The sequence below is a fragment of the Callithrix jacchus genome, chromosome 15 (assembly GCF_049354715.1).
Source record: "Callithrix jacchus isolate 240 chromosome 15, calJac240_pri, whole genome shotgun sequence".
Classification (NCBI taxonomy): domain Eukaryota; kingdom Metazoa; phylum Chordata; class Mammalia; order Primates; family Cebidae; genus Callithrix; species Callithrix jacchus.
Window position 1 is genome coordinate 54,145,839 of NC_133516.1, and position 12,209 is coordinate 54,158,047.

At 45.7% G+C, this 12,209-nt stretch overlaps 2 protein-coding genes across 2 annotated transcripts in view; one reads left to right on the forward strand and one right to left on the reverse strand.

The window, feature by feature from the left end:
• The window catches only part of LOC118147727 (solute carrier family 38 member 8-like), a 108,335-nt gene extending 100,575 nt beyond the window's left edge, over window positions 1–7,760 (reverse strand). Inside the window, exon 1 of the mRNA XM_035274150.3 lies at window positions 6,686–7,760. Within this exon, the coding sequence (XP_035130041.3) occupies window positions 6,686–7,620 (935 nt within the window). The 5' untranslated portion in view covers window positions 7,621–7,760. The remainder of the gene's footprint in view (window positions 1–6,685) is intronic.
• Window positions 7,761–7,764: 4 nt separating this feature from the next.
• On the forward strand, window positions 7,765–9,703 carry LOC100392865 (transforming acidic coiled-coil-containing protein 3-like). Its single transcript, XM_078350137.1, is given in 4 exon segments — window positions 7,765–8,779; window positions 8,782–9,008; window positions 9,105–9,151; window positions 9,153–9,703. Coding segments are annotated over 4 exon segments (1,785 nt in total). The 5' UTR covers window positions 7,765–7,785; the 3' UTR covers window positions 9,670–9,703.
• Window positions 9,704–12,209: the final 2,506 nt, after the last annotated feature.

Here is a 12,209-nt window from a genome sequence, read left to right on the forward strand (position 1 = left end):
GGAAGACAGGCCAAAAGCATCTTAGTGTTTTCGATAGTCCATTTAGCGCAGCACTCCTATAAACATAAAACCCCTTCCTGTGGTTCTATTAGTAATTTCATTCTGCAGACTATGAAACTATGAGGCCCAAAAAAGTTAAGCTACTTTCCAAAACCATATAGCAAACAAGTAGCAGGTGTGCCAGAATCCACTCAGGACTACCTGGCCCACTCTGCATCATCCTCCTTCCAAATCTGTAGTGTCGTTATACTACCTTTAATGCATAGCCCTACTACTTTTAAAACTGACATAAAGGGCTATAGTAGGAACACAGAAGCCAGGACAGTTAAAATTAGGCTTAAAAAATAACATCAGCACCACAGCAAAAGGGAAAAAATTAATTCACATACCACGCAATTCAACCATTGAAAGTGGAAGAGTCTATTATGTTTATATGCATGGCAGAATATACTACCATCACCAAAATCAATTTCAAAATATTTTCATCACCCTCCCCAGAGAAACTCTGTGCCCATTAGCAGTAACTCTTATGTTTCTCTCCAAATCCTGCCCTAACCCTTAACTACCATGAATCTACTGTCTGTCTCTACAGATTTGCCTGTTCTGGACACTTCATATGAAATAATCCAGCTATGTGTCTGGATTATTTTATTTAAAGTATTTCCAAGGTTTATCATGCTGTGACATGTATCAGTACTTTGTTTCTTTTTCTTTTTCCTTTTTTTTTTTTTTTTGAGACAGAGTTTTGCTCTTGTCACCCACTCTGGAGCTCAATGGCATGATTCTGGCTCACTGCAACCTCCACCTCCCAAGTTCAAGAGATTCTCTTGCCTCAGCCTCCCAAGTAGCTGAAACTACAGGCATACGCCACCATGCCTGGCTCATTTTTTGAACTTTTTTTTTTCAGTAGAGACAAGGTTTTACCACGTTGGCCAGGCTGATCTTGAGTTCCTGACCTCAGGTGATCCATCCACCTTGGCCTCCTAAAGTGCAGAATTACAAGCGTGAGCCACCGTGCCCAGCCACTTTGTTTCCTTTTATTGCCAACATTGAAATTTATATGATACATTACATTTGATGTATCCATTTATCAGTTGAGGGATATCTGGGTTGTTTTCATTTTTTGGCTATTTTAATTAATTCTGCCATGAATATTTGTATAGAAGTTTTCATGCTTTTATTCCTTCGTTATATACCCAGAAATTTCTGGGTTACATGGTAATTCTATGTTTAACATTTTGAGGAACTTTTAGACTATTTTCGAAAGGGGCTGAACCGTTTGACATTCTCACTAGCAATGTATAATGGTTCCAATTTCTCTACATCTTCAACAACACGTGCTATTGTTATTATTATCTGTCTTTTGCACTTCCCTGATAGCTAATGATGTTGAACCTCTTTTCGTGTGCTTATTGGCCATTTGTATGTAATTTTTTAGAGAACTGTCTATTCAGATCCTTTGTTCAAATTTTAATTGCGTTGTCTTTTTGTTTTTTGGTGTTTTAAGACAGGGTCTCACTGTGTTGCTCAGGCTAGAGTGCAGAAGTGCGGCAGCTTTGAACTCCTGGGCTCAAGTCATCTTCCCACCTCAGCCTCCCAAATACCTGGGACTACAGGGGCACCCCACCAATTAGATTGTCTGGCTAATCTAATTAGATTGTCTTTTTATTATTGAATTGTAAGCGTTCTTTAAATGTTCTATAAGCAAGTCCTTTATCATATGATTTGCAAATATTTTCTCCCATGAGTTATCTTTTCAGTTTCTTGATTATATCCTTTAAAATGCAGAAGTTTTTACTTCAAGGCTTAGCTTTCTTCCAGAAAGAAGAAAAAAAATACAAAAGTTTTACATTTTAATGGAGTCCAATTTATCAATGTTTATTTAGCTGCTTTTGTTTTGGTATCCTGTAAAAAATTATTGCCAATCTAAGGTGAGGAAGATTTATCCTTGTTTTCATCTAAGAGTTTTTTTTTTTTTTTTTTTTTTTTTTTGTCTCGTTTTGTTTTCCTTTTTGACAGGATCTCACTCTGTCACACAGGCTGGAGTTCAATGGTGTGATCATAGCTCACTGCAGCCTTAACCTCCTGGGCTTAAGTGATTCTCCCACCTCAGCCTCCCAAGTAGTAGAGACCACCGGTGTGCACCACCACACCTGGCTAATTTACTTATTTTTATTTTTTGTAGAGATGGGGCCTCCCTATGTTGCTCAGGCTGTTCTAAGAATTTTATAGTTTTAGCTCTTACATTTAAGATCTTGATCCATTTTGAGTTAATATTTTATACCATGTGAAATAGAGATCTGTCTTTATTTTTTGGCATGTGGATATTTAATTGTCCCGGCACCATTTGTTGAAAATATTATTATTTTCCCATTGTACTGTTTTAGTAACTTCATGAAAAATCAATTGACCATAAACATGAGAATTGATTTCTGGACTCTCAGTTCTGTTCCATTGCTCCATATGTCTGTCAGTACCAAGACAGCTTTGTTTATCGTTGCTTTGTACTAAGTTTTCAAATCAAAAAGTGTGAACCCCTTAATTTTCTTTTTTTTTTTTAAGATTGTTTTGGCTATTCTGAGTCCCTTGTATTTTCATATGACTGTTGGGATTGACTTGTTAATTTCTGCAAAGAAGTCAGTGAATAGGGACTGTGTTGAGCCTGTCGAGCAATTTGGAGGAATCCTGCCATGTTACCAATATTAAATCTTTTGGTTGGTGAACCTGAGGTGTCTTTCTATTTATTTAGGTCTTTTAAACACTTCTTTCAACAAGGTTTTATAGTTTTAAAAGCATAGGCTTTGCACTTTAAAATTTTACTTTATTTTTTAAGGGATACTCAACTTGTATTTATATCATTCATAAAAATAATGTGTATTATACATTTATTTATAAAAATGACAATATATACATATAAGATCTGTAGGCTGAAAACCACAAACACTGATGAAAGAAATCAAAGACCTAAAGCAATGGAGAGACATACTATCTTCATGGATCAGAAGATTCTACAGATTAAAAATATCAACATTCCCCAGATCAACCGATAGATTTAACACAACTCCAGCAGGATTTCTGTTGTTGCTGATGTGGACGAGTCAATTCTAAAATTTCTATGGAAAGGCAAAGAAACTAGACTAATCAGGACAATTTTTGCAAAGAAGAGTAAAACTGGAGGAAGATAATCAAAATGGTGTAGCATTGGTAAAGGGAATGATTCATATATCAGATAGAGAGAGCAAGGAGTCCAAAAACAGACCCATAAAAAGGAAGTTTTGCACTTCTTTGTTAAACTTATTCTTAAGTGTTTTGTTCTTTCTGATACTACTGTAAAACGGAATTGTTTTCTTAATTTCAGTTTCAGATTGTTCACTGCAAGTGTATAGAAATACAAGTGATTTTTGTGTATTGGTCTTTTATCTTGCAACCTTGCAGAACTTGTTCATTAGCTATAACAGGTATTTAGCAGACTGCTTAGGATATTCCGTATACAAGATTATGTCATCTGCAAATAGAGATAATTTTACTTCTTCCTTTCCATCTGCATGCCTTTTTTTTTGAGACTGAATTTCGCTCTTGTTACCCAGGCTGGAGTGCAATGGCGCAATCTCGGCTCACCGCAACCTCCGCCCCCTGGGTTCAGGCAATTCTCCTGCCTCAGCCTCCTGAGTAGCTGGGATTACAGGCACACACCACCATGCCCAGCTAATTTTTTGTATTTTTAGTAGAGACGGGGTTTCACCATATTGACCAGGATGGTCTTGATCTGTTGACCTTGTGATCCACCCGCCTCGGCCTCCCAAAGTGCTGGGATTACAGGCATGAGTCACCGCGCCCGGCCTCTGCATGCCTTTTAATGTCATTTTCTTGCCTAATTCCTGGATTCCTGGCTAGAAGCCCCAGTACAATGTTGCACAGAAGTGGCAAGAACAGATATCCTTGTCTCATTCCTGATCTCAAGGGAAAGCATTCAGTCTTTCATCCCTAAGTGGGATGCCAGCTGTGGATTTTTCATAGGTGCCCTTTATCACATTAAGAAAGTTTCCTTCTGGTCCTAATTTGTTGAGTGTTTTTATCATAAAAGTGAATGTTCATTTTTAAAAGAGTCCTTAGGACTTGGACCCTTGAACACAGGTCATTTTGTTCCCACTTGGAACCACTTAAACTCCCACAGGACTGAGAGAATGAAGAAGAGACAGTAAGAAAATATTTTAAGCTGAAAATAGATGTGTAGGGAGACATTGCCCTGAGAAAGCCAAATCCTAAGCCAAGTTGTAAAAACCAAGAACCAATCGAATCTTCCAGAAGCTCAGGAATTTGTTGCTCCTATAATCCCAGAAGTGGAGGTGAGGAGGGAGAAGGACTAAATAAGGAATGGGTTAAAGATGCTAAAGGAGTAGATGGCTTCCCAGATCTGTTCCTTAGGCCCAGCCCTCACTCCTGGCTGCAGGACACTGCCCTCCCTAGTCCACTCTAGGTAGGGCTTTGCTCTCTGGAGAGGGAAACACAGAGGTTGCCAGGGCAAGATATGTGACTTTACATAATGAAGACCGAGACTCCAGACTGCTGTGCAGGCAGGAAACTGGAAGGACTGACTAGGCCATGGGGGAAGACCTAAAGACATTTATATTTGGGTTTGCCCAAAACATAGCCCACCACATCCCTCTAAGTTTAATGCCTACTACTCTTGGGTTGGTGTTTCCAGCTTTATTGTCCTCCACGCTTCTTGTTTATTTTCTTTTTTTGAGACAGTGTCTTGTTCTGTGGCCTGGGCTGGAGTACAGTGGTGCCATCATGGCTCCCTGCAGCCTCCACTTCCCAGGCTAAAGCAATCCTCTCACTTCAACTTTCTGAGTAGCTGGGATTACCAGCATATGCCACCACACCCAACTAATTTTTAAGTTTTTTGTAGAGACAAGTTCTCACTATGTTGCCTGGACTAGTCTTGAACTCCTAGCCTCAAGCAATCCTCCCACTTCCACCTCCCAAATTGCTGCCATTATAGGCATGATCCACTGTGCCCAGCCCTCCTCCCATGTTAAACAGATTTTTGGCACACCTAGAAAAGCCTCTAACAGGACAGATATGAAACAAGGAACTTTACAACAGAGACTAGTCTGGGAAAAGAAAGCTTTGAATATATGCATCATTAATTTTCTCAGAGAAAAGAGAATATATTGCAGGCATAAAATAAAAAGAGGATGTGACAGGGCTGGGAGTGGTGGCTCACACCTGTAATCCCAGCACTTTGAGAGGCCAAGGGGGGTGGATCACTTGAGGTCAGGAGTTTGAGACCAGCCTGGACAATATGATAAAACCCCTCACTAATTAAAAAGAGAGACAGAGAGAGAGAGAGAGAAAGTGGATGTGACCAAAAGGACATGTACAAATGAATGGCTCTTGGAAATCTGAAACATGATGGAAGAAATGAAGAACTTAATAGTAAGAACTACAGGCAACACTGAAGTATATTCGTTTGATAGGCCTGCCATAACAAGTGTGAAAAGAAAAAGTTTAGGCAAATTAAATTTAATGGAGTCTGAGCAAATAACAATTTGAAAATTGGGCAGCTCCTTGAACCAGAACACATTCAGAGAGATTCCGGGGCTGCCATATGGTAGGATAATATTTATGGACAGAAAAAGAAAAGTGAGGTACAGGAAACGGAAGTGAGGCACAGAAACAGCTGTATTGGCTGTAGCTGGGTGTTTAAACAGCTGGCAGCCTGTGACTGGCCAAAACTCTGTGATTGGCACAAGAGTGAGTTACAGTCTCTTTCCACATCCGATTGGGTTATGGTTCACTGTGTGCAGAGAAACCTTTAGAATGAATGTAAAATATGTAAGGAGGCAGCTTTAGGCTAAAGTTGAGGCTTAACTTGATAGAAGGTACCACAAATTGGGTGGTTTAAACAACAGAAATGTATCATCTCACTTTTCTAAAGCCTAGAAGTAAAAATCGACAGTGTTGGTTCCTCCTGGGGGTTGTGACAGCCAGTCTGTGCCCTGCTGCTCTCTTAGCTCCTGGTGGGTTGCTGGAACTCTTTAGCATTCCTTGGCTTGTAGATTTATTGCCAGATCTCTCTTTAAACAGTGTTCTTCCCGTTTGTGTGTTTGTCTCTGTATCCAAATTTTCCCTTTGTATAGGGATACAGTCATATTGGATTAGGAACCTGCCCTAATGATCTCATCTCAACCTGATCATCTGCAAAGATTCTATTTCCAGATAAGGTCACATGCATAGGCAATGGGGGTTAGGACCCCCATTTTTTTTTTTTTTTTAATTTATAAAGAAAGGGAATTTATTTTTTTCCAGTTACGGTGGTTGAAAAGTCCAGGATCAAGAGGCTGCCTGTGGTGAGAGCCGCCTTGCTGTTAGAGACTCTGCAGAGAGCCCTGAAGTGGCACGCAGGGTGTCATGTGCTGCGGGGGCTGAGCGTGTGAGCTCGGGTCTGTCTTCCTCCTCTTACAAAGCCACCAACCCCACTCCCATGATAACCTGTTAATCCATTAATCCATGAATAGATTAATCCGTTCAAAGGACAGAGCCCTCATGACCCAGTCCCCTCTTACAGCCCCAGCTCTCAGCACTACCACATCACGAATTAAATTTCAACATGAGTTTTAAAGAGGATAAAAACTCAAACCATAGCACACCAGAGTTCAAGGCTGCCTGGTAGACTCACTGTAGCCCAAGGGCTTCCTGAACTGGATGGAGGTTCCGATGGTGAATGAAAAAAAGACTGGAGTCAAGTGGCCAGCCAGAGCCAGCCGTGCCTGGGACCCGGGTTCTGTGCCTCCAATGCACTATATGACCGGTCAGTGAATAGATGAGGCAGCAGCCCAGCAAGGACAGCAGGGAGACCAGGGCCCAGTGCGAGAGGCTCCGCTTACGCATGCTACAGTAGATGGAGACCGCGGCTTCGTGACACTGAAACCCGAAGCAGATGGTGGGGAAGACGCTGAACACAGAGGTCCAGGAGGCAGGGCTCAGTGAAGGACCGGGCTCACGCATGAGGCCCTGGGGCCAGAGGTAGTACTGCACTGTGATGACGAGGGCCAGGTAACAGGCGGCCAGCGTACCTAGGATGCTTGTGTATTTCTGGAAGGCGATCTCCCGTGGGGTGGACAGGGGCAGGATGACCAGCGTGGAGAGCAGGGGCAGGGTAAAGCGCTGGTCTGCGTACCAGGGCCGTGGAGCAGGAGGTGTGCCAGACAGGAGGGAGTCACACAGCTTCTCCAGCTGGTCCCCGATCACCCTGAGGAAGGCCACAGAGATCACGAGCAGGTTGATGAGGAAGCAGGCCTCACACAGCTTCCCAATGGCGGGGCCACACAGTCCCCTAACCACACCCTGGTAGGTGGCCTGGCCACTGACAGCAGCAGCATAGCCCAGGATGACCAGCCCACTGACCAGGAAGACCAAGGACACCAGCTCCACCAGCAAGGCAGGGACCACTCCACCAGCTTTGGAGAAGGCCCAGGGAAAGTTGAGCAGGCCAGCTCCCAGCGCAGACTTCAAGAGGATGAAGACAGCACCCATGGAGGACAGAGTGGCAGCGGTCGAGGCAGGGTCCGGCTTTTCTGGAAGACCTCTGCTTTCTGGGGTCTGTCCTGCCATGGCGAAAGGCAGCAGAGGTGGAAACCAGTGGAGGCTGACACCAAACCCCTGGGGGATGCAGGCCCAGCCTTTGGGGGTGGCAGCGCCGGTGAACCTGGCCCGGGCGCCCTGGCTGACCTGGACTGCTCAAGCTCTTCCCAGAACCCAGGAAGTTCTGAAAACCAAATGGTGTCTCCAGGAAAACTGTCTGGCAGCCCTGAGCAAGCCTTGGAGGAAAATGTTCGTTCTTATTCCTTAGACAAGAGAACGACACCCACCTCTGAGCCCCTAGGAGACCATCCCAGGACAGAGTCCCAACACAGAGTGGAGCCTCTGCACAGAGCCGAGCAGGAATGCAGGCCTGGTGGGGTCTCTGCGCCCACAGCAGTGGCCACTTGGCCTCCTGGTGTGAACTCTGAGGAAGCAGTCGGAGGAGCGCCCCTTGGGGGTCTGCCTGGCGAGGCCCTGGCCTGCCCCGTGAGTGTGGGTACCCCCATGCCAGCAGATGGCACGCAGACCCTTACCTGTGCGCACACCTCTGCTCCTGAGAGCACAGCCCCAACCCTGAGTCCTCTGAAGGAAGTGGCTTCGGGTCAGATGGTCAGCTCCTTGAGGACTGGACCCATAAAACTTGAATTTGATTTCTCCGATGGCACCACCCCCACGCTGGCTTCTCAGGGCTCTTTTCACCTCGACTGGGACAAGCTGGAGTACCCAAACTTCACCCCGTTCTGAGGTAGCACGAAGTCTAGTTGCAGAGAGGCCCAGCCTCCAGAAAGCCCCAAGACCAGGCTGGGCCAGCCGGCAGCTGAACCACGGAGTCCCACGGGGGAGCCGGGCTCCCATCTGAGCCAGCAGCTGCTTTCAGCCTTAGCAGAGGACACACCTGTGGTGCAGTTGGCAGCTGAGACCCCAGAAGCAGAGAGCAAGGAGAGAGCCTCAGACTCTGCTAGCACCTCGCTTCCCATGGGCTGTCCGGACAGTGAGCCAGTGCCCACCCATCAGCAGGGGCAGCCTGCCTTGGAGCTGAGAGAGGAGCACTTCAGAGACCCCGCTGAGGTTCTAGGCACAGGGGCAGAGGTGGATTACCTGGAGCAGTTTGGAGCTTCCTCGTTTAAGGAGTCGGCCTTGAGGAAGCAGTCCTTATACCTCAAGTTCGACCTTTTCCTGAAGGACAGTCCTCAAGACCAGGGCCCGTGGCCACAGAGACCAGCAGCAGCACGCACGGTGTGGAGGATCCTCCCTCAGGAAGTCCGCGGGAAGCCACCCTTGTGGAGTTGGATTTCTTGGGAGCACTGGATGCTCCGGTTCCAGACCCACCCCCAGGTGTCCCTGCACCTGGCGGCCCACCCCTGTCCACCGGGCCTATAGTGGACCTGCTGCAGTACAGCCAGAAGGACCTGGACACGGCGGGACGTCGGGGTGGGCCGGCCCCACGCTGTGGGGAGGTCCTGGGAGGGGTTGTCCAGCCCACCTGCCTGCTGACTCAGGTGTGGCCTGAGCAGGTGAAGGCGGCACAGGAGGAGAACCAGGAGCTGAGGAGCAGGTGTGAGGAAGAACCTGGAGCTGGGGGTGATCATGGACAGGTTCGAGGAGGTCACATACCAGGTCATGGAGGAGGTTCAGAAACAGAAGGAACTTGCCAAAGCCAACATCCAGAAAGTTCTAAAAGAAAAAGACCAGCTGACTGCAGATCTGAACTCCATGGAGAAGTCCTTCTCTGACCTCTTCAAACGCTTTGAGAAACAGAAGGAGGTGATTGAGGGCTACCGCAAGAATGAAGAGTCACTAAAGAAGTGTGCAGAGGATTACCTGGGGAGGGTCACCCAGGCAGGCCAGAGGTACCAGGCCCTGAAGGCCCACGCCGAGGAGAAGCTGCAGCTGGCAAACAAGGAGATTGCCCAGGTCCGGAGCAAGGCCCAGGCGGAAGCATTGGCCCTCCAGGCCAGCCTGAGGAAGGAGCAGATGCGGGTCCAGTCACTGGAGAGGACCGTGGAGGAGAAGACTAAAGAGAATGAGGAGCTGACCAGGATCTGTGATGACCTCATCTCCAAGATGGCGAAGATCTGACCCAGAGCTGCAGCCCCTTCTGTCTGTCCGTCTGTCCAGCTGTACCGTCCAGTTCTTTTAGGTGTCGTTTTCTTGTTCTGTCTAAAGCTAGATTGCTTTGAAAAGATGACTAAATAAAGTTTCCTTTTGGTGTAAAAAAAAAAAAAAAAATCTTCTGGGCAGACACAATTCAACCCATAACATGAGGAAATCTCCATCCAAGAAGAACGAAAGCATAAAGAGATACATACACAGAACAACACAAGACAGAAATTGCAAGAAAATTAGAGGAGCTATAATATCTGAATAGCTGGAGGGCTAGGAAGAAAATGGGGAAAAAGTGAAGAAAAGAAAGTCATCAGTGAAATATTTCAAGGAAATTTCCCAGCACTGAAGGACTGAAAGGGCCCGTTGGATATTTGGCACAGTGGTGAAAATAGCCCCACATCAAAGAGCATAGTCATGAAACCTCAGTATACTGAAGACACAGAGAAGATTCTTTAAGTTTCCAGAGAGAAAACAATCTTCATGCGCAGAATCAGGAATCAGCAGGCTTTGGGTTTCTCATCAGTGTCATCAGCTGTGAGGAAGGAAAACCACTTCCTCCTGGGAGATTCTGCCAGTCAAGCCATCAGTCAAGTGTAAAGGAAGAATAAAGACATCATTAGTCTTGAAAGGTCTCAAAGAATGTACCTCCCACACACACATCCTATCTCAGGAAGCTGCGGCATGATGAGCTCCACCAAAATGAGGGAGTAAGCAAAGAAGGAGAAAGATGGGGCCTGCAGGAAGCAGGAGAGACAATACTGAAAAGAAGGAAGGGAGTCCCAGGATGACAGTCAAGGAGATCCCACTGTGAGAGCAGGGCCCCCAGCCTGGATGGAAGCAGGTCAGGAGGCTCTGCTCTGGAAAACATGTCTCCAAGAAGCTGAAACTGCTATAATACATGAAGCCAGTGAATCTGCTCAGAAGCAGTGAGACTACTGGATGAACGTGCTGGGAGTCTCTACAGTGGCCCACCCCATCCATTTTCTGCCCTGCTTTGGCTGGCAACCTCCAGGAGGCTGTCTCTGAGGAGTGAAACTCCTGGTTCCATCACCTGTATTGGGTTTGGCTAATGGGAGGCACTGGGAAGAAGTCCAAGTGCATCCACCTGGTTTTGCTTTTCTTCCACTTTTAACAAAATGGCAAGAGTGAAAAGCCAGGTTTTTCTGTTCAGGATGTCTCCTTGGCTGCAGAGGGTTGAGTAGAGTGAAATAGAGGAAGCTGAGTTGGGTTTAATTCCTTCTTACTTTTGGTCAACTTCTGTTTGTGTTCTTGTAGCCCAATAAAGTGATGTGATAGATCAATCAATGCTCAGAATGTGTATTTCCTCTCTCTGACACCCTTCTCGTGGGATGATTATACATCCCAATCTTCTGTGGTCAGGAGTGATTGTGTACTTCTTAGGCTGGTAAAATGTGAGCAAAACTGATGCATGTCACCTCTAAACAGAGGCTGAAGAGCCAGTGCATCGTTTGCTATTCCTCCTGCCTCAAGGTTGACAATAATATCCCAAAGAGAGCCTGCTCCATCAACTTGGGTTCCAGAGTAATACACAGAGACACTGGTTTGAGTGAGAAACAAGCCTTTGTTGCTGTTAGATTTGAAGAATTGAGATCATTTGTTACAGCAGCAAAACACAGTCTCAGATGACGGATTCAGGTGGGCATATCTTCCATTTGAAGCAGCCCAGCAGTGCCCCATTAACTTATGCGGCCATCACATTCTCTGCATTACACCGATTCTTTTTCAAGGAGGAAGCCATTTAGAGGAAGAGAAGTGAGAGCCATACCAAGATTACCTGGATTCTTTTAGCTTGCAGTAGCACTTCCATTTAAGACCACGGAACCATTCTAGACTCTAATAAAAATTCAAAACCTAACCAGGTGCGGTGGCTCATGTCTGTAATCTCAGCATTTTGGGAGACCGAGGCAGGCAGATTACTCGAAGTCAGGAGTTTGAGACAGCCGGGCCAATATGGTGAAACCCAGTCTCTACTAAAAATACAAAAATTAGCCAGGCGTGGTGGCAGGTGCCTGTAGTCCCAGCTACGTGGGAGGCTGAGACAGGAGAATCTCTTGAACCCAGGAGGCAGAAGCTGCAGTAAGCCAAGATCACCTCATTGCACTCCAGCCTAGGCAATGGAGAGACTCTGTCTCAAAAAAAAAACAAAATTATGAACACTGCCTCCAGTAAAAATGCAGATTTGCTAACACACACACACACACACACACACACAATTTTTGTGAAAATTTTCAAGAAGGAACTCATGTTACAGAACCTCTGAAGCCATCTAAGAATCCCTCATTTAAGATCTAACTTCAGTCTCATCTTCAAAACCTCCCAGCAGCAGAGACCAAGTCGGCTAGCTGAAACCTAACATAGCACTTAAGACAATTTCCACTAGAAAACAGGGACTGTATTATTCATCTCTGGATCAATATGGTAATTAGTACAAAGCAGGCAGTCAGTAAATATATATTGGATTAAACATAGCAGCCCTAGGACAAAAAGTATCA